Genomic DNA, 25943 nt, shown 5'->3' on the forward strand with positions numbered 1-25943 from the left:
TTTTATTTTAATAGTATAACTTATACTTATAAATAATTTTAAGTTTTTTTTAATAGTAATTGATATAATTTTGTATTTAATAAATGATATAATTTTTGAAACTAATTATTTAATATATTATTTTTAATTTTTAAAATTATATTAACTTCGGTTTTCCACAATGTCACGTGACGAGAAAAGCCAAGTTTTGAAATTTTAAATTTTAAGCGTTCAGTTGTAAAGTTAGTATAATTTGATAAATATAGCATTTGAAATAGCTTTTAAAGTTAACAATTAGAATCATAGTAGTATTGAAAATTGAGATTTTTAATAATCCTCTTCCTCCTCTTTGAATTAAGAGTGTTAAAAGAGGTTTAGCCCTTAATTTTTAATTAAGTCAATTAAGTCCTTCAAAATTTTGATCAATTAAACTTTTTATTTGGTTATGCAAGACACTCTCTTCCTCAAATCCACCACCATTCAAAAGTTGCAGCTTGCAAGAATTCTTTCAAGACATGGCTTCCAAATGGCCTTTCTTTTTGATTTGGGGATGAGTTCACATCATTTTTTTTGCCATTTTACAAGTGACCCATCTTCTTATGCTTCTTCAAGAGCCTCATAGAGCTTGTTCTCTTATCATTATCTTTATCTTATATATTTGTTTTTTCTTTCTTATAAAAAAAATTCCATTAATTAAAATGAAGTAGAAATGAGAAGTACAAATCAGAATATTATATTTTTGCATAAATGAACTAATAACTCATATAAAAAAGAAATTGGAAGATCTGATAGTATTAGCAGAGCATGTGAATTGGCCAATAGACAAATTGCGATATCCACTCTTTGATTTCATAGTCTTTTTCTGAGTCTCATCAGATATCCTCCAAATTTAAATCTACTATTAAAAGATCTTTTTCTAAGTCTCATTAGATAATCTCCGAATTTCGATCTACTATTGAAAGAAAATATCTACACTTTATAAAGTACTCATCCCCAAAAAATAAAATATCTCAATAACAAAAAAAAAAAAACAAATAACTCCATAGAGTAAACTCCACAAAAACTCAAGATCTACCAAAACGATAAATCTGAGGATTTATTCACTTAAAATCTATTAACAATAATAGATCTGAGTATTTATTCACTCAAAATCTATTCCAAAAGGACATTGATTTAAGAGTTATTCGTCATGACCCAAATTATGGGCCGGACTGGCACTAAAACTTAGGTCAGTATAAAGCCCCCAAAGTTTGTAGTAAGCCTAACTGTTCCTAACTCAACTATAAAGCCTATCACTATAGTCTAATTTAAGAAAATAAACAGACAAAGTTTAGCCATAAATTGGACTATTTAACGAGGAGTTTTCAACTCACCTGACCTGTGAATATAAAATAAATCAACATATCTCAATTTGGAGAGCTCAGCTCACCCTCACCATTCTCAATATAGTCAATCAAATAAAAGGGAGCTCAGCTCCCTTATCCAAGGAGATAACTCTCTCAATATCCACACATAATCATAATAAATTATGATAGCATCAAATGATTTAAATTATACAATCCCCGACAAGAGCAGAATACTAATAGTACATGCAGAGTTCTAGATTTCAAATCAGTAGAATGAAATACACATATTTGCTGTTAATAGACCTGCGAGAAAGGAAGCAGGTTAATCACAAAAGGTCCTCTTGTAACCTAAAAAAATAAGGTGAACAGAAGTGAGCGTTTGACTCATAGAATAAGATATTGATTTTAGATACAATTTCTATAATTATCTAAGTCTAATGCATCCTTAAAGATGAAATGTAACTCATTCACATATTTCAAACAAATCAAATCATATTCACATAAAAGGTAATTTGAAGCACTCACACACTCGTGTGTCAAATCCATATATATATATATATATATATATATATATATATATATATATATATATATATATGAAAACTAATCCTCTTAATTTTAACCTCTGCCAGCGAAATCAACTCGAGTCGAACTTTCGCTTAATAATTCAAATGCAGGAGTCAGCGAGATCAACTAGCCGTACTCACCCCGATTTATCCATAAAAAGGATCGGGTCTCAGTGAGTCAAGCTCCAACTGTATCTACCCGTCTTACTCATATCTATAATCACACCACACGCACGCCGTCACACACACAGAGCTCCAAATTACCGTAAAGCAACATTCACAACAAATTTATCATATACATATGCAATACAAGGCGTGCCTAATAATTAATTACATACATATATTTATAAGTGAATACATGAGCATGCCTTAAATATATAATAATATTAAAATTATAAATAAAATCAATATCTACTTATAGATTAACTAGAAGCTACTGTGGTGGCTAAGTGGAGAAAGAGGACTGACCCTAATCATCTAAACAATTATATTAAACTTTCATCAGTACTAACTCAAAATAAGACTTTAAGGAGATAAAAGACACCCTAATTTATGTCAAAATCTGGTAGAGTTTTTTCTGTACCTAGGACCTATTTAACCTGCAAAGTAGCTAAAATAACATTTCTAAGGTAATAAGCTTAAAGTCCGCATTTTAATAACATTACATGGCCCCTCCTGGGCCTCCTCCAAACCAGCCAAAATTCAAGTAATCAAACAATTCAGTTATAGTTCTAAAAATTGACATTCTACAAAAATCATCCAAACTAGCTCTAAAAATTCTAAAATTGTGCCCCGCAGTTCACTACAATGCTATAACATTATTACAAAAGAAAATACAACTTTCTAATCACTGATGAATATTTTATGGATTTTTTATTCTAAACTCAGTATTAGGTAAAAATGAACAACTCGAAGTTCAGGTTTACCTATGTCAATTCTTACGCTTGGAACGCATTTGGGGTGTCTAAAAATAGTGGTGAGGACTGTAATTTTGACCCGTTTCTAGGGCGACTTTGGCAGCTCGTCTGTCTGGCCCGAAAATGCAGATCTAAGTGTTGATAGAATTTTTATGAAATGAAGGTACCTACGCCCCACAACATCAAGAGTTAAAATATAATTTTTATTTAATTAAATAAGCTCATTAAAGGCTCAGAAAAACACTGCGAAGTTTGCTAGATCCATCGGATTTTCAGTGTCATAAAATTTTGAAATTTATATTACCGCGAAGCTCTCACTGAGTAAAGCATACCAGTAGTCTTGGAATTGCCGTGGGGTTCCAATTTGGGAGAAATTTAGCCCAAAACTTGAAATAAGTTAAAACTTCTTGGACTTAATTTGGCCAAATCGTTCGATGAAAATTTATGTTATTGGTATCTTTAAAAAGTTCTCAGACAGTAGAACATAATTGGGACTGAACCCAGTCCGATTAGTGGCCAGATCGACTGGAATTAGCCCTGAAAGTGGAAATGATGCACTGCACATAGGAGGAAGTTTGGGCTCGTTTTTCCGACGACAGAGGCGATGGTCGACAGCAGGGAGGTGTCTTGGTGGGGCGCCAACGAGTGTGGGAGGGAGGGGAGTGGTTGGTCGATAGTGGGGAGGGAAGAGGAGAGAGAAAATGAGAGGGAAAAGAGGGAGGGTCGTGCATGGGGAAGAAGGAAAAGGAAGAAAAAGGGATTCGGTCAGAGTTGATTTGGCCAGTTCGATTCAGGGTACTCGAAATTCAATTTTTACTTTACCCTAGGACCCAAAACGAGGCTCGAAAATTTTGAAAAAATTATCAAAAACTCAGAAAAATTTGTGAAGTCCAAATATATTTTTAAATTTATCACGTAATCTTTAGATTAATTTTTAAAAATAGATAAAATTTATTATCTTAAGAAAATCAAACCCGATTTTAAAAATTCAAAAAAATACAATTTATTCCCATAATATTTAATAAAATAAAATATTATAATTTACATATAAAATAATTATTCAAAAATTCAGCATGTTACATTATTAAAAAAAAAGAGACTAATAAAAAAACTATTGGCAAAAATACTTGCAGATGACCACTCAAATAAAAGATCGAAAAAAGAAAAAAAAAAAAAAGAGATGAGAAAAATGTAGAAGATAAAGATATTATCTTGTGTATTTGTTATTCTTCATTTATTTGTTTGTTTCCTTAATCACATTCCATGCCATACTCAAATCAAACAAATTAAATGTTAAAAAAATAAATTTACTCTCTCATTTGAAATCTAGAATTTTATAGAAATTCAATTTAATCCTTTTTTTTTTTATCAACTCTTATATTTAAAATGAAAAATTTTATTTTTTTTAATTTAAAAAATTTTATTATAAAAAAAATAAAAATCAAGTATGATTATGAGATAATTCAATCAATTTTTTTTTTCTTGTAAATGATTTTTTTCAAATAAAAGACATTAAAATTTCAATAAAGAAAAAGTCTTCAAAATCCTAAGTGTATGAGTTCTTAATTTGGCGCCATACATAATTTACTTCAGGACTCGAGAGGATGGGAGGGTGTTTGACTGTTTACTTTTAATTTTTAATTTAAAATATATTTTTTAATTTATAAATTAATTTAAAAATAATTAATTAATTATTTAATAAAATTATTTAAAATTAACTTTTAAAAATATTGTGATTAGTGATAATAACGGGTAGGATATTCGTAAAAATTATTTTATTTGGATCTAAACTCAATTAATATTCTCAATTTTAAATTTAATTAAAATTTATTATTAATTACTTGAACTCATCTAAAATTCAATTATTATTACATAAAAAATAATTAAATTCATTTAATTTTATATATTTTAATTAAAAATTTATATAAAAATTATTTTTATTAATAATTTATATTTTAAAAAATTAATAATTTCACAAAATATTTCATTTTCTTTTATATAAAATAAAAAATATAAAAATTTATAAATATTATTATAAAAAATATATATTTTATGTTTAATTAAATATTTATATAAATAAATTCTTGAGTGAATATTTAATATATAAAATTTAAATTCAATTTAAATAGATTATATGTATTAAAATTAAAATTTAAATTCATTTTGAACTCAATTATGTACTAACTAAATTTATAGAATCAGAGTTTAATCAGATCATATACGCACAAAATTTAATTTATTACCATTTCTAATTATGTGATTATTAAAATAGAATAATACTAATATTTTAAAAAATTATTAAAATAACCAAATAATAATTTCCATATAATTTTTGTCTAATTAGATTTGAGCTTACTTGTGATCCAGATCAAACAACTCTTTTAATCGCCTTGCACTCGATGCTCCTTATTTAGCTGCGCATTAACTGAATCGGAGTGGCTTCTATCGTATATTCATCCCTAAGCTTAATCTTCATTCTCATTTGTTTCCTTGCTGAGGCCGCTTTATAACAGACAATCGCCATTTGCTTCTTCAGATTTCGAACTCCATTACTCTCGGTTAGTCTTCCCCTTTCTAATCTCTATTCAGGGTTTTGTTTTGATTTACGAAGTGGATCTCTGAAATTTTTGTTTTTTGTTCTCTGTCTCAACTGTCATGATTCTCAACGGAGACAGTGTTGTGAAAGATTCCTCCCCCATTAAAAAATATAAATAATAATAATAATGATTAGTTTACATTTTTTTGAAGTTTCTCTTTAAACGCTGGCTCAGTTTTTAGTGCCGAAATCTAGCGGCACAATTGATTCTTACCTCTACCTTGGATAGTGAAATGCAGTTTATGTAGCAAGGAAAAATCTTGCGCCAGTCATTGCTTTTCCGGCCATCTACAGTCTGTCAACGCCACCGTTTCTTTTACTATATGTTTGAGTGGTTCTAAACTTGTCAAGTATATCTTCTAATTCATTTTTTTAAATAAGTTCTGAACTTGTTCTATGAATGGGTATTCATCAGGAAATCAGATTTAAATAAATTAAAAAAAAAACTTGCACTGCCACAAATCTTATAATTAGCAGCAAAAAATTTTGTACCAACTTAATTTTGCTGCGATAAAGCTAACATACAGCAACATAAATAAGCAACAACATAAATAATTGCTGTGAATGGTACATAAGATATGACAACAAATGTTGTTATCAGTAAAATTTTTAATTTTTTGCAGCATTAAAAATTTTTAATTTTATGCAGCAACAATTGTTGGTAATGATCAATAATTGTTGCTGCCAGTAACTATTTCTTTTGCAACAACTACAATTTCCTTGTAAAATATCTACTGCTACAATTTTATAGCAATAATATACAACAATTCACATATTGTTGTCATAAACTTGTATGGTAAATTTTATACATTTGGCAATAAAAATCGTTGCTGATAAATCTAACATTAAAAATGTTGTTTGCATTGATTAATTAATGAGAAACTGACATTGGATCAGAAATTTATTTCATGGGTATATGTGAAATCTTTGAACAATTTTAGTTTTGCCTTTTTCTTTTAGAAATTGTGATGGAACAGTTACTAGACTATGTGCGTACTTCATATAGTACTTCTATTGTTTGAATCTATTGATTATGATGGTTAATGAGTGCCTTGTGTGTTTCACTGGTTTTAAGTGCAAGGAGAAGGCATATGAATAAGAATGCATTACCCCGTTTTTGATAAAATTCCTATGACAAATTGGTGAATTGTGATTGTTTGCACTTTGCTCCATTGTATTTTTGTGCTGCAAAAGTTTGAGTCAACTATTTTTCAGTGTGACAACCATGCATTGGAAATAATCCATTTTCTCAAAAAATATTTTTCATGCTCATTCAAGTAATTTTATGCAAAAAAACGGAGATTAGGTATAATTTGCAAACATCACCTTTTTTTGCTTTAACAACAACTTAGTAAATAAGCATGTGTGGCATTTGTCATTTTTTTTTTGGTTGTATTGTGAATCTTTTAAAGCAATCTCTTAAATAATTAGAACATCCAGCATATAGCACCTAAATCTGCGAACTACTTCTTGGATTTGGTTGGTACTAGTATGCAATTTTATTTATGGTTTTCAATTATTGTTTTCTAAGTGATTAGGAGAAGGAGGTCAAGAGAGTAAGTTAACTATGGAGAAAGAGATCCAACGGTCCATAACCTTGCGGATAAGCCGGAGAGGAGACAGGAGTAATCCAACATCACATTTTACAAGTAAAGAATATAATTTTAATTCTTCATTTCTGAAAATTTATAAAAGATTTTTGGATTTAGAGTTGGTGTTGGGTGTTGATTTTCTTATAGAGACTGATACTATCTGTTGTGTGGTGGTGACCCAGATGGTGAAGGTGGATTCCTTTCATCAGGAAATTTTTCCAGTGATTATCCATCGAGAATAATGTGGAAGCATGGTTTTATTCGTTTGGTTCTTGTAGCAGCTATTTTGTGGATGTTGCTGATTCTTGTTGTACTATTATTTCATGTTTGGTCTTGCCAATCTTCTTACGCATTCTTTTCAGGTATTTTTAATATGTGAATCCAGCAATTTTTTCTTTCTTTCACGTGTGTATTTACCTAGTTTCAACCACGAATCACCCCCTGTTACGTTTTCTGTTTTTCTTAAAGTTGAAAAGTTCAGTTCCTGCTTTGTTTACGGGGGATTCTTATTTAATTTGATCCAGAAGAGTTGGCAAATATATGGTTTGAAATTGAACAGCTATTTCACGTGGTTTTGCTGCTGATTTTGGCAACCAAATAGGGCATTGTTAGACATGCACTAACACACACATTGTTCATTTTGGTTCTTGTGTTTTCATATTATGCTGTTGCTCTTCGTTGACTTTTTATCTGTTACTATCAACATGATGAAATCATGCTATATGCCTTAGTGAAAATGTTCTGTAAAATCAAGTTTTCTTTTTAAAAATTTGAAGTTAGTGATTAACATTATGATTTCTATTTGTTTGACGTGCAGCTATATGTAATAAAGAAAGCAAGGTATATAATGTTTTAAACACATGGGGATTTGTTGCACAGCAACACCGTAAGACTTTGGTTCCTTATCTTCTTTGAAGTTCTCATATCTATACAACTGTAGTGAGTGATATTATTAATATTGCTGTTTGTTAGGTTGTCCAATCCCTGTAGCTAATAATCCCAACAAAATAGTTATTCCAGAAGGAGGAACTCCAGACAAAATTGTTAAAAATTTATCATATTTTATGGAGGATGAGCTAGTGAATAATGGATCTCAGCCATCCCCATTATTTGGAGGACATCAAAGCTGGTCACAAAGAGAGGAGAGTTTCAAGCTAAATTCTTCTATGAAGGTTAATCTAAATACTCAATTTACAGCTAATTTTGTGTTTTTAAACTCCTTTGTACATATATTTGTGAATAAAAGGAAATCATCTTAATTCCCTGGTGTCTATTATCAGTAAAAAAGCAAATGATGGCGAGAAATGAGTGTGTTTGTGTGTGTGTTTTTTTAGCACATTTGGAATTTTTTTATTTTGACTTTTTTCTTACTTGGTGAATTTAAATTGGTTTGTTATTGTTTATCATGCATTCTGCCTTTCAGGTTCATTGTGGTTTTATGCGTGGTGGTGGCACTGAAATGGATCCCATGGACATCAAATATGTTAATAAGTGTAGGTTTGCGGTTGCATCTGGAATTTTTGATGGATATGACGTACCTCATCAGCCTTCAAATATGAGTGACCGTTCTAAGAAACTGTTCTGCTTTCTTATGGTGGTGGATGAGGCTTCTCTTGATTTCATAAAGGAAAATGCCACTATAAGGGAGGACAGTGATGGGGGACTATGGGTTGGCATGTGGCGTCTTGTTCTGCTGAAGCATCCACCTTATGATGAGCCTAGAAGGAATGGTAAAGTTCCCAAGATTTTAACCCACAGGTTATTTCCTCAAGCACAGTACAGCATTTGGATTGATGGTAAAATGGAGCTGATAGTTGATCCATTATTAATTCTTGAAAGGTACTTACACAATTAAAATTTTGCTGATTATTTATTCTGTGTCTTTTATTGTTTTAGAGAGAGAGAGAGAGAGAGAGAGAGAGAGAGAGAGAGAGATGGTTGACAATAAAGTAAAATGACAGAAATTTGAACATTATCCTCTATCGGACTAAGGCTATGTACAAATGAGAATCTTGTAGGATTTAGTTGCTAGAGGTTTCTCATTTTTTTTTTAATCTATCAGTAAAACCAATGGATTGATTTTTGGTTTTGTATCTGCGCTTTATATTCTTTTCTTTCCTTCAAGCATTGAACATGATACAAATTATAGAAGAAAATAAATAGGGTACTCATGCTATGCATCCAATAGTTATTCTTTCTTTTATATTCCATTGGCATAACTTACAACCAGGTGATAATCAGAACAATGCTTTAAAGTCCATGCATGTGATGCACAATTACATGGTGGAAGTGAAATATAAGTTGATTGTTAGTGAGTTAGTTCACGATAGTGATTGTTAGATATTCTGCCCAAGATAGCGTTCTACTGAATTGGTCTTTTTCCTTTTGATGGAAGAGTAGGTCTTTCCATTGAAGTTGATTCATTACTATACACACACAGTCACACACAAAACATCTGCATGCATGTTTATTATATGGAAGGGAAACAGGCTAGATAATATGACCTATATTTATTCAACAGATACTTATGGCGTGGGAAGAATACCTTTGCCATTGCTCAACATAAACACCATCGCAGTATATATGAGGAGGCTGATGCAAACAAGCGGAGGAAACGATATGCACGACCCCTCATTGATCTTCACATGAAAATATATTATTATGAGGGAATGGAGCCATGGAGTTTGAAGAAAAGCACCATTAGTGGTAAGAATGGACTTTATTGGATTGTGGGCTTTTTATCTTAATTTTCCTCTTAATTAGATGGTTTTCTTATATCTTAAGATGTGTATACAGGCCTTTGTGATTTTATCTTAACCATAGATGTTACTGTGCCAATAAAATATGTAAAATTACATAAATCAGTTCTTAGGTGAACATTGCAATATTTTAGTTAGTTCAATCGTCTAGGTAACAACATATACAAGTGCTTCCAGCTTCTGGATTACTCCATTAGAAAATATAGATGAGGAAGTGATTAGTGTGGAAGAGGTGTGCCTACACTCCAGGAAGGGAGAAGATGGTTCAATGGTCTTTTACTTTATGGTGATAGGAATTACTATCAATTTTCTATAAATAGCATGGAGAGTCAAATATGGGATTTGCTATGGCGATCTTTTATGTTTGTGTGAAGCCAATCTTGCTGGTGCATGCAAATTTCTTTCTACTCTTGTTTTCAAATGAATTCTGTTGAGCTAATCTTATTACTCATCTTGTTTGTAATATGGATGTAGCTTGAGAGTAGAATTCGGAGTTTGCTTTTACGATCTTTTGTATGTCTAATTCTTTGAACTCTATTATGCATCTCGTTTATGTTGGACATTTTTAATAAATTGTTCCCCACATCTTTCAAGTGTACACGAAGGCTTCGGTAATTGTGCACCTAACATGTTCAAGAACTATTATCATAGTTATTTCATTGGAGTTGGTCTAGGCTTTTTAGGTGGTGATGACACATGATATATAATTTTAACCACTGTATGGGCCAGGGTGATGAACCATGTCAAGTAATATAATGTTGGGTGAATTAGATATAACTCAACTCAACTAAGCCTTTATCCAAAATTTATTGGGGTCAGCTATATGGATTATCTTTCTCCACTCTAAACAATTTTGGGTTAAATCCTTAGAAATGTGTAATGTTTCTAGGTCATGTTGTACTACTATTCTCCAAGTCAGTTTAGGTCCACCCCTTCTTTTCTTTCTATCTTCTAGTCCAATGTACTCTACTTATCTAACTGGAGCCTCCGCATGTCTACACTTCACATGACCAAACCACCTTAATCTCAACTTATCCTCAATTGACACTACTCCTACCTTTTCTCTAATACTCTCATTACGGACTTTATCTAGTCTAGTATGGTCACTCATCCACCTTAACATTCTCATTTCAACAACTCTCATTTTACACACATACGACTCCTTCATTGCCTAATACTCACTACCATATAACATCGTCAGTCGTATGGCTGTTTTTCAACTTATTGGGAATCTTACGATCACATAAAACTCCCATGGCACGTCTCCACTTCAATCATCCGGCTTATATCCTATAACTAACATCCTCCCCACAGCTCCCTTCTACTTGAATGATTGAGCCTAGATAAGTGACTACTTTGGGGCAATACCATTCCATCCAAACTAACTCCCTCCTTATCACTGAACTTGTAATACATGTATTCTATCTTCGTTCTACTTAACTTAAAACCTTTTGACTCTAGAGTACTTCTCCAAAGCTCTAGCTTTCTATTGACTCTTTCTCGCGTCTCATCTATCAAAACTATATTATCCGCAAACTTCATGCACCAAGGGATACTCTCTTGTGTATGTTTCGTCAATTCATCTAGAATTAATGTAAAAAGGTAAGAGCTCACAGCTGAACTTTAGTGTAATCCAACTGAGATAGGAAAATTCCTTGTATTCCCTCACATTGTGCGCACAATAGTAGTTGCTCCTTCATATATATCTTTCAATACTTGTATATACCTAATAGATACTCTCTTTCGTTCTAACACTCTCCATAAGACATCTCTTGGAGAACTATTATAAGTCTTCTCTAAATCGATAAAAACCATATATAGATCTTTCTTCACATATCTATATTTCTTCATCAAGCTTCTAATGAGAAAGATCGCTTCTATAATTAAACGACCGGGCATGAATCCAAATTGATTGGGAGAGATAGAAGTGTCATGACGTAGTCAATATTTCACAAATGTCTCCCACAACTTCATAGTATGGCTCTTGAGTTTAATTCCTCTATAGTTTAAACAACTTTGTATGTCTCCCTTATTTTTAAAAATAGGTACAAAATATTCCTCCTTCATTTATCAGACATTTTCTTTGAGTTTAAAATCTTATTAAATAATTTAGTTAACCATGCCATTCTCAAATCTCTTAAACACTTCCACACTTCAATTGGTATTCCATCGGGTCTACAGGCTTTACCCACTTTTATTCTCTTAAGTGCTTCATTTACTTATGAAGATTTAGTTCTTCTGGTGTAATTCACATTCTTTTCTATTGCTCTGTAGTTTATATTCAAACTATTACCACTTTGATTATTATTAAAGAGATCATTAAAATAATTTCTCCTTCTTTCTTTAATGTCCTTATCTTTTACTAACATTTTTCCTTCTTTATCTTTAATGCACCTAACTTGATTGAGATCTTGACATTTCTTTTCTCTCTTCCTTACTAATCTATAAATATCTTTCTCCCATTTTTTAGTTCCAAATATCTCATATAACTTTTCAAAGGCCTGCGCTGTTACTTAAGTAACTGCCTTTGTTGCCTTTTTCTTTGCTATCTTGTATTGTTCAGATGAGGGAATTAGATATAGTAGCATTATTATTTATGGAATGATATACTTTATGATGATAGTTGTGAAGGCTGCAAGTAATGAAAGAGTAGTTGTATTGTTATTTTTTACGTAGATTTTTATTAAAATTTGTTTAATGCAGATGTACCAGAGGGAGCTGTTATTATAAGGGAGCATACAGCACTAAATAACTTGTTTAGCTGCTTGTGGTTCAATGAGGTCAACCTCTTCACTCCAAGAGACCAGTTAAGTTTTGGATACGTTGTGGACAGATTAGGAGGTGCATTTAAGTTTTTTATGTTTCCAAATTGCGAGTACAATTCACTGTTTGTGTTGCATCCGCACACTAGAGAGCATTCGTCAAAGGTAGAATGGGTAAAAAGTTTAAGTGAATTTAAGGGTAGTGGTAGCAATATGAAAGAGAGCAGAGGTGGATTAGGACTGTGGACTCCTTATCCTGGGGAACTTGATTCAGTTATGTTGCCGCAAGTTGTAAGAACATCCAAAGCAGGCTGAGTTGCATGTTGTTTTGCTCATACGATTGTGAACTTTGAAATGATATTATTTAATCACTTAACATATCCCTTTTTTATTACAGAGGATTCGGAGGCCCTTGAAAGTTTTGTACATTATTTGTAAAGGAAAAGAGTAATACTGATAACCTTTGGGAATTTATAAAACATTGGGGATAGTTAAGAGTTGCAAGATTATTATTAGGGTACTAATTTTTATGCAAAAATTGCCCATCTTGTATCTTTGTACTGGTAAAAATACAGGAAACAGAACCAGCTAAAATGCAGTATAGAGACCAATAAAAATTTGATTTTAAGTTTGAACTCCAATCAGACCTACTAACACCCAAAAACAAAAAAAAAGTATCATGAATAGATGAATGATTAAGAGTATAAAACTAAGAATTTTGTATCTCTAATAAAAATGGACAAAAGAAAAGCTCAATTTCCTCAAATATGGAAATCCGTCGGGTTACAACTTACAAGAAAAATGCTGTGATACAACGAGAGCATCGCATAGGGAAATCAGCAGCAGCAGTACCAGCACTCGCACTGATTCCACCCAGTAAAACTCCCATAACTGGTTACCACTAATTAATAATGAATAAATTACAAGATCAAAGCACTCTTCACTGGAAGAATATAGAGTTGTGTCAATTTGACTAGCTCAGCAAATTTATCCCAAATGGAATACAACTCTTATTATTCTGCATGACTCTGAGATGCAATCTAGGATAGAATAGGCAATCTACAAATTGCAGCCCATCCAAAACAATTTAAGCACTGTAAAGAGCTCATTTCTCAATTTGATGAATCTCGGCTGTAGTATTGGTCAAGAGTCTTTGCTGGTATACGGTGCAGTAGCTCACGAGGGAAGATGCGAAGCAATGTCCAAGCTAAATCAAGTGATTGGAAAATGTTGCGAGTGTCATAAGCTCCTTGGGTAACAAATTTTCTCTCAAATTTGTCCAAGAACTCCAAATAGAGCTGTTCATTTAAGAGGAATCACATCAGTTCCCTTGTATTAAATATTCCATAATAATCTATAATTGAAATATATATTATATACATATGCACATGAATAAGTGGATGAGCTTGTGAACGGCCAAAATTACCCTTAATATAATTACAAAATTGCTATTATAAAAAATTAACTATTTAAATGAATAAAAATTATACAACTCTAATTCTAAAATATTAGAAATTCCAATGCCACAAAAATTATAATGAAGCTAAGATTCTTAACAAGGAAAAAAAACCTTTGTAATTGTTCTATCTTTATAATATTAAAAAGAGGGAAAAAAAATCCCCTCTTAAATTAATTAGAAAAAAGTAATCTTAATTTAAGTATAATCTTGTTACCAACCCGCAAAGATCTCTTGCATTTAGAGTATATTAGATAATAATTAATCTTTTTTTTAATCTTTTAAGCAGTGGATATAATTAATTGTGTTCATTTAATATTTTATTTTTCTTAAATATTAATTTAATATTTACTATTACATATTTTTAAAGAAAAATTTTATTTGTTTATGTTGTTTACAAATACAATTTTTTTCGTACCATGTTATCCGGTCTTTGGAGGCATGATTGCTAGGAAAATAATAGGAAAAGATTTTCCATATCATTTATTGGGTTGTTTTAAAAAATACAATATCTGCTAAACTTTTAATGTATATTTAAGCTTTATATTAACTCATACACAAGAAACCACTTAGTCTCAAGTCATTTAATTGGTTTTTTACTTTTTTCCAAATGGTATTAGCTACTGAATTGCCTTTTATCATGACATAATTGAGTTTTTTCAATATATCAGATGATCTTTTCTTATCAATTAGAAATAATAAAAAAAAGACATTATTATTATTATTATTATTATTATTAAAAATTAATATAATCAAAATTTTCAAAGAATTTTTTAACATACTTTGTAAGTTTTATTTCTAATTAAAGCCATGAATTCCTAATAACATTTAAAATTTTAGACAAGATATTAATATATAACTACTTGATATATACAAATACCAACTGTGCACAAATATTCAAAATTAGTTATTGAAACTAACATATAAGAAGCATTTTTTTTTTTATCTCAGGATTTTATGATGCCATCTATCTAACATTTACTCAATTCAGAATATTTTTATCCATATATTTAGATTAAGAAACTTAATTATGTATTTGTTTGGAATTTATAGAATTTTCACATATTAAAAAGACAACTGCATCATGCAAAAAATTTAGGCTACTAATTATTGTATGTTTTGAATTAATATAAATATTTAATTAACTCGATCTTATTTCAATTTGAATTTAACTATAACTCTAACTTTATTGTAATTTGAATTCAAATAATATGTTTATATAAAAAATGTTTTTGTCTTTTTTTTTATCATTTTTTTGCTTATTATCTTTAAATAATCATAATATAAGAATTAAGGTTCATCAAAATGTAATTTGACTGTAAAATTTTGATTTGTAATTATAGTGATATATCTGATCAAAGCAAGCATGTAATTTTTATTAAGAAAAAAAAAATTCAAAGTTTGGCAATTGATGGAGAGAGAATTTGAATAAAACTTGTTATTGCTAAAACAAAATAAGGTGGCATAATAAATCACATCCCTATGGAGTGCTGTTTTGTTCTACTTATTGACGTTTTAATCCAATTGAGGTTCTTAAATATTATATATTATTTTTATACTACTTTTTTATATAAATAGTTTTATAAAATCTTTGTATGTTTTCATGTTGAATCTAATTTATTAACATATAGTTTTTGGTATAGTATTGCTCATTCTAAATCGGTTTGTAATCACTTATTATTATTATTATTATTATTATTATTATTATTATTTAATATTTTTTATAATTATATCATAAATCTAAATAAATGAAAAAGCATTATATTTTAAATAAAAATTATGATTTTAAAAAATATTAATTAAAAATGATAAAAACTGGTGTTAAAAATGATAAGATGCATACGCAATGCACATGCCATGAAGACAGTAACTTTAAGATTCTTAATGTGCAAAAGGGAAAGCACAGTACCAGGTCTTCCGACGAAAGAGCTTCTTCTCCAACAACAGCTTTCATTGCCTGGACATCCTTCCCAATTGCATAATTTGCATATAGCTGCAAGTAAAATAAATAAATAAATAAATAAGTTTAAAGAGCGCATAAAACAAGACAATAAACAGAAAGCAAGCAACAGTAACTATCGAATCAGACCTGGTTGGACACATCAGCATGGTCCCTGCGTGTCATCCCCTCACCAATGGCACTCTGGAAGAACACCAACGAGAGTGTTTAGCATATGCATCGTATCCTGTACTTCTATCTCTTCACTTCAATATATTGGGAACTCAAATAAGAGACTAATCCATACCTTCATCAGACGAGACAGAGACGGGAGGACATTGATTGGAGGATAAATCTGCCCAATTATATCAAATATCAATCTCGTACCATACAGAAATATCAATCTGTCAATCTCATACTGATACCAACATTCTACCAAATATCAATCTCATACCATACAAAAATCTACACTAATTGAGATTCAAATCAGTCATGGTGCATGTTCTTGTATGATTGTTTCAGAAAGGCCGAATTCCTCGCAGAAAGTTCATTTTGGCTAGCCAACTAGCCATGCAATTGAAGAAAATATAAAATTCCAAATTTGCAATGTTAAGGTCAACATGCACAGATAAGGCTTTCCTTTATAGTCACCAGGATCACACTTGAGTTTTGAGTTATTTTCCTAGTAATATCTCTCATCAACATACAAAATGCTTAGTTCTATCTCATATAATCTTACCTGTCTATTGTAAAGCTGCCTGTCAATGTATATCTGTCCCTCTGTAATATATCCTGTCAGATCTGGGGTGGGATGTGTAATATCTGGTAATAGAAAAAAGTCATGTTCAAGGAATCTACTCCAACTAAAGAAGTAATTTGTGCAGCAGATTGTGTGGTCTCTGAACCATTACCATCATTTGGCATAGTTAAAATTGGAATCTGTGTGATGGAGCCTCTTCGTCCCTCAATCCGTCCAGCCCGCTCATATATGGTTGCCAAATCAGTATACATATATCCAGGATATCCACGCCTTCCAGGTACTTCCTCTCGAGCAGCAGACACCTGCAGCAGTAATCACTACTTTGTGTCACACAAACAATCTTAAAGAAATTTTATACCATATAAAGTATTTAATAAAATTGTTTTTTAAAAAGAGAAAGCGAAAAACATTACTTTCAAACCAATTAAATTAAAATCCTTTGAAAATTTACAAGCACCTTTGATATCTTAAGCAACCAGAAATACAAAAAGATGATAATGGGCATGATAATACAAAGTTTGAGTTACTATTATTTGTAAATGTTGCACTTAATTTACATCTAAGACAAAGCATAGTAAAGACCCATATTTTGCCTCACCTCACGCAGAGCATCAGCATAAGAACTCATATCTGTAAGAATGACAAGAACATGCTTCCCACACTCATATGCCAAATATTCTGCAGTCGTAAGAGCGATCCGAGGTGTGATAATACGTTCAATTGTAGGGTCATTAGCCTGCACATCAGCATGGCAGAATCAAATTTCAGGAAAGAACACAATTTATAATATAATAGCAAACAAGAAATCAATTCTCTATTACATCAAAGCACAATGAAATTGCTGATGTAACCATTTACCAAGTTCAGAAAGAGTGTCACTCTCTCCATTGACCCATTTTCCTCAAAATCACGTTTGAAAAACTGTGCAGTTTCCATGTTAACACCCATAGCTGCAAATACAATGGCAAAATTGTCCTCTTCATCCTGAAAAGTTGCAGGGCAGGTTCGTCACCCAGTTCCAGATTCAATTTTAGAAAGAGAGAATAAAAAGGAGTGAATGAAACAGCTACCTTAGTGAATAATAGACTCCACCCATTTTAGGTAAAAGGAATTCTACCAACATCACAGTTTTTAAGCCAACAATTACAGCTCTAAACTACCAAAATCATATTTCCTTCAAGAAAACAAAAATTCCCAAATATTTAGGTTCCGTACCACTGAAGGTTACTGTAGTATAAACTAAAAAAAGGAAGGAAAAGGAACTCTACTGTTGTGCTACTTAGCTCTCATAATTGTTGTACTGAAGAAAGAGGTTATCATCTCCACTAACATATAAACTATATCAATTAAACTATGACCATTTATGAAACATCATTAAAACGTGCATTGCAATACTTTCTTTTTTTAATTATCATTCTCATCCAAGTTATTAAATCATTAATCATAAATAGCCTTTTAAGTGAGCTAAATATACCCCAAGAACATTGTCGGACTTTTCCATTCGCTTCACCAAACCTGCTTGGCGACATATTTGCGCAGCTATTTCATTATGGGGAAGACCGGCTGCAGAAAACAGAGGTATCTTCTGTCCTCTAGCAATGGAATTCATGACATCAATTGTTGAAATCCCAGTCTGTATCATCTCTTCGGGATAGGTTCTCTCACTGGGATTAATAGAACTCCCTGTGATAGAGATATAATAAATTGAAGGACATGTGACATAAAACAAGCAGAACAAGCGGCATAAATTAATTAAGTTTATTTCCTCTTAACATATAATTACCAGAAATGTCCAAGTAAGCATCAGGAAAAATTGGAGGACCATTATCAATAGGCTTTCCAGAACCATTAAAAATGCGCCCAAGCATATCTAATGAGACAGGAGTCTTCAGAACCTACAAAAGAGGACAGGGAAAGGGTGTGAAAAGGAAGGAGGACAGGGAAAGGGTGTGAAAAGGAGGGTCAAATGGGCAGATATATAATATAAGGAAATACAGCCCCATTTAGTATTGAGTTTCAGGGTTAAACAAGCTGTTTTCAGAAAAAGCACCATTTTAAACGTTGAAAAAAGCAGTTAGGAAAATTATTTTATTATTTTAATGTTCTCATAGCTAAAACATGTCAACTTTATTTTCTAATTTTTAATACTCTCTAACTAATATATTTAAGAAAGTGTTTTTCTTAACAACAACTCTAACAGTAATGCTAAACACACCCTACATAAGGCAAACCTCACTCTGTGATATCAAGTAATATTCTGCCAATACTGTCTACCAAAAAAATGTTTTTATTAAATATTTTATAAAAAATATAATTTCTTATCTTTATGTATCCTTAAACAAATGTTTCACATTTTTCAGTGGTTGGGGCATGTGGTAACACTGTTCAATAAAAATCCATTTTTAGGTCATAGGGGACGCTAATGTGGCAAAAAGAGGAATCAGAAGAAAAGAACAAAAATGAAAGGGGATTCCTCTCCTCAACTTATTTGAATTGTAAAGCTTTCTAACTTCTAAGTGGGTGGAAAAGGGGAAAGGAGGGTAGCATTTCCTCTTCATAAAAAGTGAAATTTATCACACTTTCATGTGGTAGGCAATGAACATTAACTTGCAACAGAGGACAATGAAAATTTGTCCTGCACTTTTTAGTACCCTAATTATCTCGGTTTAAAACAACATTTATTATCATCAACTCATTATCTCTTTTTTTTAATATACTTTATTTCGAAAATGAAATCAATCTTAATTCTCTCTCTTTCTCTCTCTCTCTCTCTCTCTCTTAAGCAAAATGTCATTTTCTTTGATTCATTAATAAGAGACTTTTTTTTCTTCTCACATAGTACTAAAATATTATAATACATATCATCAACATACTAAAATCACAATGGTAATCAACAATGTCAATCATGCGTAAGATGATTGAGAAGACTCCAATACCGGAGCCCGCTCTTCGCGCCCGCCCCGCACCACCCTCCCCTCCCCAAAACAACAAAAATAAAAAAAAGGTCCACCAACATTGGTGGATTTAGAAAAAGGCTGGTTGCAAATCAGGAAAGGGAAAGGATTTGCCAACTGTTACCCAACCCAAGGCGCAATGGGCCCCTCAATGAATCCCCCAATAATAATAATAATAATAATAATAAATAAATAAAAATGAGCATGTACAGTTGGGAAACAGTCAGCGTGATGAGAAGTGCATGGAAATTCTTTTAGACTCTTGACAGTGAAGACATTGTAAAGCTAGGAGATCATTAAATTATGGAGCCATGACGTGCCAAAATTTTAACTCTCCTAGTTGCTCAAAGATTTTGGAAAGCCAGACTACATATATTCACGTCATATTAGTAAAACATAAAAAGATATGTTGCATGACAGACTTTCAAAGAAAATGGCAGCATCAAAAGGATGCCACTGTGCTTTTAAAATCATAACTTGCTTTCTTCCCTTCCTCTGCGTTCTCCATCCAAACAAAATAATGACATTCCTTCCTCTTTTCCACTCCCATCATTTCTAAGTTAACCAAAAAAGCCAAGGATAACAAGTTATCTTTTCTCATCCCCACCTTATCCCTATCTCACATGTAGCATGGTGTAAGTCATTTAAAGGAAAGTGACATCCTCTTAAAAAGGAAGCAATTCTCACACTTCTACAAACTAAATAAATAAAGGCCAATGATTTCATTTTTCTCAAACTTTTCATGAATTTTCAATGCTATCCAATTCTAAACATTTTATAAATTTGCTTTCTATTCTTTAAAATTCATTTCAATTTGATCCACCAGCTAACCAGGTATATGCCAGGATAAGATGTTGTCCATGTGGCATGCTCATATGGACGAAAAAAGAGGTGGAAAAAATGCTTGAAAGTCAGTCCACTTCATGTGTTAAACACCCAAAATTGCTGTTTCATAAATAATTTATAACTTATACATGCATAATTGAGGAATTAATAACTTAATATATCTATATACGTATATATATACAGCAGACAGGTATTATCAAGGGATTGACACATTATATTCTCTTGCATGATATTGCCACGTGGCATTCTCTATTGTATTACCAAATAACATTTTCCATAAAAAATTTACCTTACTTAGTAATTATTATCTTTCTATACTAAATTTAATTCTCTTTTATTTTTCTTTTAAGTATCATTACTATTATCAATATTATCTATTTTTGATTTTTATGATTTAAATTATTATTTTCTTTAAAACTTAATTGTCGAAACTCAAGGTTTTTATAATTAAATTTGTTATTTATAATGTGTTTGTGTATTACCACATAACATTTTCCATAAAAAATTTACCTTACTTAGTAATTATTATCTTTCTATACTAAATTTAATTCTCTTTTATTTTTCTTTTAAGTATCATTACTATTATCAATATTATGTATTTTTAATTTTTATGATTTAAATTATTATTTTCTTTAAAACTTAATTGTCAAAACTCAAGGTTTTTATAATTAAATTTGTTATTTATAATGTGTGTGTGTGTGTGAACTTAATTGTCAAAACTCAAGGTTTTTATAATTAAATTTGTTATTTATAATGTGTGTATGTGTGTGTTATTTATAATGTGTGTGTGTGTGTGGTTTTTATAATTAAATTTGTTATTTATAATGTGTGTGTGTGAACTTAATTGTCAAAACTCAAGGTTTCAATAATTAAATTTGTTATTTATAATGTGTGTGTGTGTGTGTGTGTGTGTTATTTATAATGTGTGTGTGTGTCTGAACTTAATTGTCAAAACTCAAGGTTTTAATAATTAAATTTGTTATTTATAATGTGTGTGTGTGTGCAGGTTTTTCTGATGCTACTACAAAGGATTATGAAATTATGTTTAAGTGAAAATTTATTCATAAAATATAATTTATTTAATTTTATTAAATTTTCTATATTTTTTAGTAATTAGTTATTTAATTGCTTTAGAGAAAATTAAATAAAATTAAATAAATTATATTTTATAAATAAATTTTCACTTAAACATAATTTCATAATCCTATGTAGTAGCATAAGAAAAACCCGACTATATATATACATATATACACACACACACACACACATAGATTAAATAAAAAACATTATTATTTTTATCTTTTATTAAAAAAAGTAATATAATAACTTATAAATAACAAATTTAATTATAAAAACCTTGAGTTTTGACAATTAGTTGTTAAAGAAAATAATAATTTAAATCATAAAAATTAAAAATAGATAATAATAATGATACTTAAAAGAAAAATAAAAGAGAATTAAATTTAGTATAAAAAGATAATAATTACTAAGTAAGGTAAATTTTTTATGGAAAATGTCATGTGCCAATATAATAGAGAATGCTACATAGCAATATCATGAAAGAGAATGCCATGTATCAATCTCTTGATAATACCTGCCTGCTTTATATATATAAAAATAGAAAATAAATAGATTCAATAAACAATTAACATCCAGCACATGAAATGGATATGTTCTAACTGAGATAAATATCTATTAACAACTATAGCCTTGAAATTGCAAGTCCAAAAACACCAAAAATTTAACAAATTGGAGCATTTAGGGTAATTGCTATGCTAGAATAACTTCAATAGTGCTTCTTCAGTATAATAGTATAATTCATTGTTTTGGCATTTCACAAGAATCCCACTTACCAGAGACTTTTCTACTTGTTAAAGATTAAGATCCCATTTGGCATTGTGATTTGAGGGTCAAAAAGCTCTTTTCAAAAAGCACCATTTTAGATGCTTTTAAAAAAAATAATTTAGAAAAAGTTATTTTATTATTTTGATGTTCTTAGTTCTTACGACTAAAACCTATCAAATTTAATTTCATATCAATTTTTAATACTTTCTAACTAATCCATTTAAAAAAGTATTTTTCTCAACAACAGCTCTAATAGTAATGTCAAATAGACTCTAAGTGATTAATTCCATTTAGAAATGATATTAGAGTCATTAGACTTAATTTTGCATTTTCATACTACCATATAATTTGTACAAGTTGTTCAAAGAAGCTTCTAGAAACATGCACATCTCAATTTGTAAGATTGAAGACGTTTCAGTAATTGAAACACTGGAATGAGCTTCCCAGTTTCTTGATGACTAAATAAATGAAATTTCATACCTCTCCTGTAAATTGGACAGTTGTGTATTTGTTGTCAATCCCAGATGTTCCTTCAAAAACCTGTACCACAAGACAGAAAACAGATAATGCATACTGCTAGTAAGGACAAGCACTATTTTTACATAACAGCAAATCAAAATTGCCCCACAAATTATCCACCCAAAGAAAATATCTACTATAAATTAACCAAAAAAAGAAAAAAGCATCTCTTTGGTCCTTGCATGCACCAACCCTTCAAGGAATAAGCATATAAAATCACAATTAAAATGCTAATAATTTCACCAATGTTTCGAACACCATGCGACGATTTAAAACAGCAATCACCTGAACAACAGCTTTCTCCCCATCAACTTCAAGGACTTGACCACGGCGGATTGTTCCATCACCTAAACGAATATTAACAATCTCTTGATATTTCGGTCCCTATCACAGTGAATCAGACAATGCACCACTCATCACTAAAAATTGCAGCAAAAAATCAATAAATAAATAAATAAATAAATAAAATAAAAATACAAAATATTATACTCGAGAAAAATGAAAAATCTTCTTACCTTGACCTTATCAAGTATAACAAGAGGTCCAGCGACTCCAGATACAGTTCTATACTCTGAAATGCGAAAAAAAAAAAAGATAGAGAGAGAGAAATCATCAATCAGCACCACATTATGGAACAATTCAGGAAATAATTCCAAATCTAATTCAAAATGAAGCATTATCGAATCAAATTCATAAAAAATACGATCATACCCATGCCGATCTCCAGCGTTCCCTCCTCCATGTCGTGATTGTTTAGCGCCAAACCCATTATCAAGCTTCATTAAAAAGTTTTTAACATTAAATTTGAAAAAAAAAATCAATAATCTCGAAAAGCTCCAACTGAAGAATGATCGCATCAACATTTCTATCAACGAACTGAAACTAGTACAAAAAAATCAAATTGAAAAATAAGATAAAGGATTCAAAACTCACTGTTTGGGATTAAAGAAAGAAGAAGAATTGAATAGAGAGAGCGATTGTATGATTGAGTGAAGGTTTTTGGATCTAAAAAGGGGCAAGTGCAGTTCCTTTGTTTGTTATCTAAAACAAACACACAGCACAGAGGGGCAGAATTATTCGTATTTAGTTCTGTTGGTCTAATAAGAAAGTGATTGAGATTAAGAATAATTAAGGGTAATTATGGTAATAATTACAGGCAGAACCAAGGTAAATGTCTGTCCAGTTTGTGAGCAACTGAGCATGTTGTTTTAAGCATGAACACTCCTGCATTTGACTGCTAACTGTCGTGTGAGTATTAATTATCTAAGCAATGGAACTGAGACTGAAAAGATTTTGTTGAAATTTAGCCTGTTTTATTTGATAAAATTTTTAAAAAATATTTTTATTTTATATAAAAAATTATTTATATTATTTAATTATAATTAAATAATTTAATTAAATCGATGAATTTAATTATTTTAATAAAAATAAATTCGATTCAATTTCATGTTTTATTAATAATTATAAAAATTTTCAATTTTAATTACCGATTCAAGATATTTTTAATTTGATAACGAAATAATTAAATTTTTATTAATTAATATATTAATTATAGTTTTATTAATATTATATTATTTATAATTATTATTTTATGCTTTTATAATAATAATTAACTTAAAATAATTTAATAATTAATATTAAATTATATTTATTAATTTTTTTGCCAATAAAAAAAATTATAAATATAATTTTATTTTTATTTAATTAATTAATTAATAATATTACAACTAATCAAATATTTTTAGTTTCGGTTAAAGTTAGTTTTATCTTAATTTTAGTTTGATTCGGTTAATACTTTTAAAGTAGATTAATAATTTGATTAGTTAAAAATATGATTCATTTTAGTTAACCGAATGCTTACTCTTACAGAGAGATAAGGAGATTAACTTATGTGTCTCAAGTTTGATATAAATATGTCCAACACTTAAAAGATTTATTTTTAATATAAAAATATATTTTTTTATATAATTATTTTTTTATATTTTTAGAGTATAAAATTTATTTTTTTTATAAAAATAAAATTTATAAAATTATTGTATAAAAATTATTTTTCAAACAAATGATTTATTTTCTATTATGCAATAGCAATATTGAAAATTTATAAAACAAAATTATGGAGTTTGAATTTCATTGAAAGCATGGCAATTTTTTTCCAAATAAAAAAAAATTATAATTAAGTCTCTAAAATATAGTAAGATATAAAAGTTAGTCCCTAATTTTTTTTATTGGTTTTATAAAAATAAAATTTATAAAATTATTATATAAAAATTATTTTTCAAACAAATGATTTATTTTCTATTATGCAATAGCAATATTGAAAATTTATAAATCAAAATTATGGAGTTTGAATTTCATTGAAAGCACGGCAATTTTTTTCCAAATAAAATAAATAAATTATAATTAAGTCTCTAAAATATAGTAAGATATAAAAGTTAGTCCCTAATTTTTTTTTTAAACATTTGGTACTCAAATTTAATTACGTTAATAAATTAGTTTTATCGTTAAATACTTTTTAATTTGAAATAAGTGGTCCTTAAAAGTTTATTTTACTAACAATATAATCCTTAGGTCTAATTTTTATATTTGAGTAATTATTTATTTTATATTTAATCATTATAAATTTATAAAATACTCTTATTTCTTCTGAAAAACAATTTCGACTATCTCATAGCTTACAGTTTGCTTGAGCGTGTCAAATACTAAGTATATTACCTAGGATTACGCTTTGACTTTTGGATTAAATGATTATGAGAACTGACTACAATGAACGCAGTTTCGTCAATCTCACTTTAAAATTAAAAAACAAGTAAACTAGAAATCGAAAGATCGCTTTAATTGATTGTAAAATAATTACAAGGCTTAAAATTAAAATGCTAAGGCTTAAGAAATGAAATGCAAAGGCTTGAAGGATAAAAGACAAATAAAAATTGTAAGATCCTCACTGTAGGCAGTTCCGTACATTCTACCATACCAGTGACTAAAGTCTGTTCGGACAGCTAGAATTTCTGGAACCATACTTAAATTAGAGTGAAGAGTCATAATTAAATTAAATAAAGATCAATTAAGGTTGAAAAAAAATAAAAAAAGTGAAGTACAGATCGGTTAAA

General features: G+C 29.9%; 2 protein-coding genes across 3 annotated transcripts; one reads left to right on the forward strand and one right to left on the reverse strand.

The window, feature by feature from the left end:
• Nucleotides 1–5152: 5152 nt before the first annotated feature.
• LOC110672068 (probable hexosyltransferase MUCI70) lies at nt 5153–12911 on the forward strand. Of its 2 annotated transcripts, none has more exons than XM_021834732.2 (8): nt 5153–5366; nt 6936–7053; nt 7179–7358; nt 7814–7882; nt 7969–8168; nt 8420–8835; nt 9518–9702; nt 12459–12911. In XM_021834732.2, exons 2-8 carry the CDS (start codon nt 6972–6974, stop codon nt 12830–12832), a joined length of 1506 nt encoding a protein of 501 aa, XP_021690424.2. In that variant the 5' UTR covers nt 5153–5366; nt 6936–6971; the 3' UTR covers nt 12833–12911. The 2 variants fall into 2 exon arrangements, with proteins under 2 accessions (XP_021690424.2, XP_021690423.2); XM_021834731.2 differs by having other exon boundaries at nt 6943–7053.
• Nucleotides 12912–13253: 342 nt separating this feature from the next.
• LOC110672070 (V-type proton ATPase subunit B 1) lies at nt 13254–24065 on the reverse strand. Its single transcript, XM_021834733.2, has 15 exons — nt 23770–24065; nt 23548–23612; nt 23352–23407; nt 23122–23220; nt 22798–22857; nt 18456–18567; nt 18147–18355; nt 17531–17656; nt 17271–17408; nt 16824–16974; nt 16652–16734; nt 16220–16267; nt 16063–16116; nt 15883–15966; nt 13254–13815 (listed from the first exon to the last, which is right to left on the reverse strand). The coding sequence occupies exons 2-15, from the start codon at nt 23603–23605 to the stop codon at nt 13630–13632; spliced, it is 1464 nt and encodes a 487-aa protein (XP_021690425.2). The 5' UTR covers nt 23606–23612; nt 23770–24065; the 3' UTR covers nt 13254–13629.
• Nucleotides 24066–25943: the final 1878 nt, after the last annotated feature.

This window comes from Hevea brasiliensis, chromosome 6, assembly GCF_030052815.1.
Source record: "Hevea brasiliensis isolate MT/VB/25A 57/8 chromosome 6, ASM3005281v1, whole genome shotgun sequence".
NCBI classification, from domain to species: Eukaryota; Viridiplantae; Streptophyta; class Magnoliopsida; order Malpighiales; family Euphorbiaceae; genus Hevea; species Hevea brasiliensis.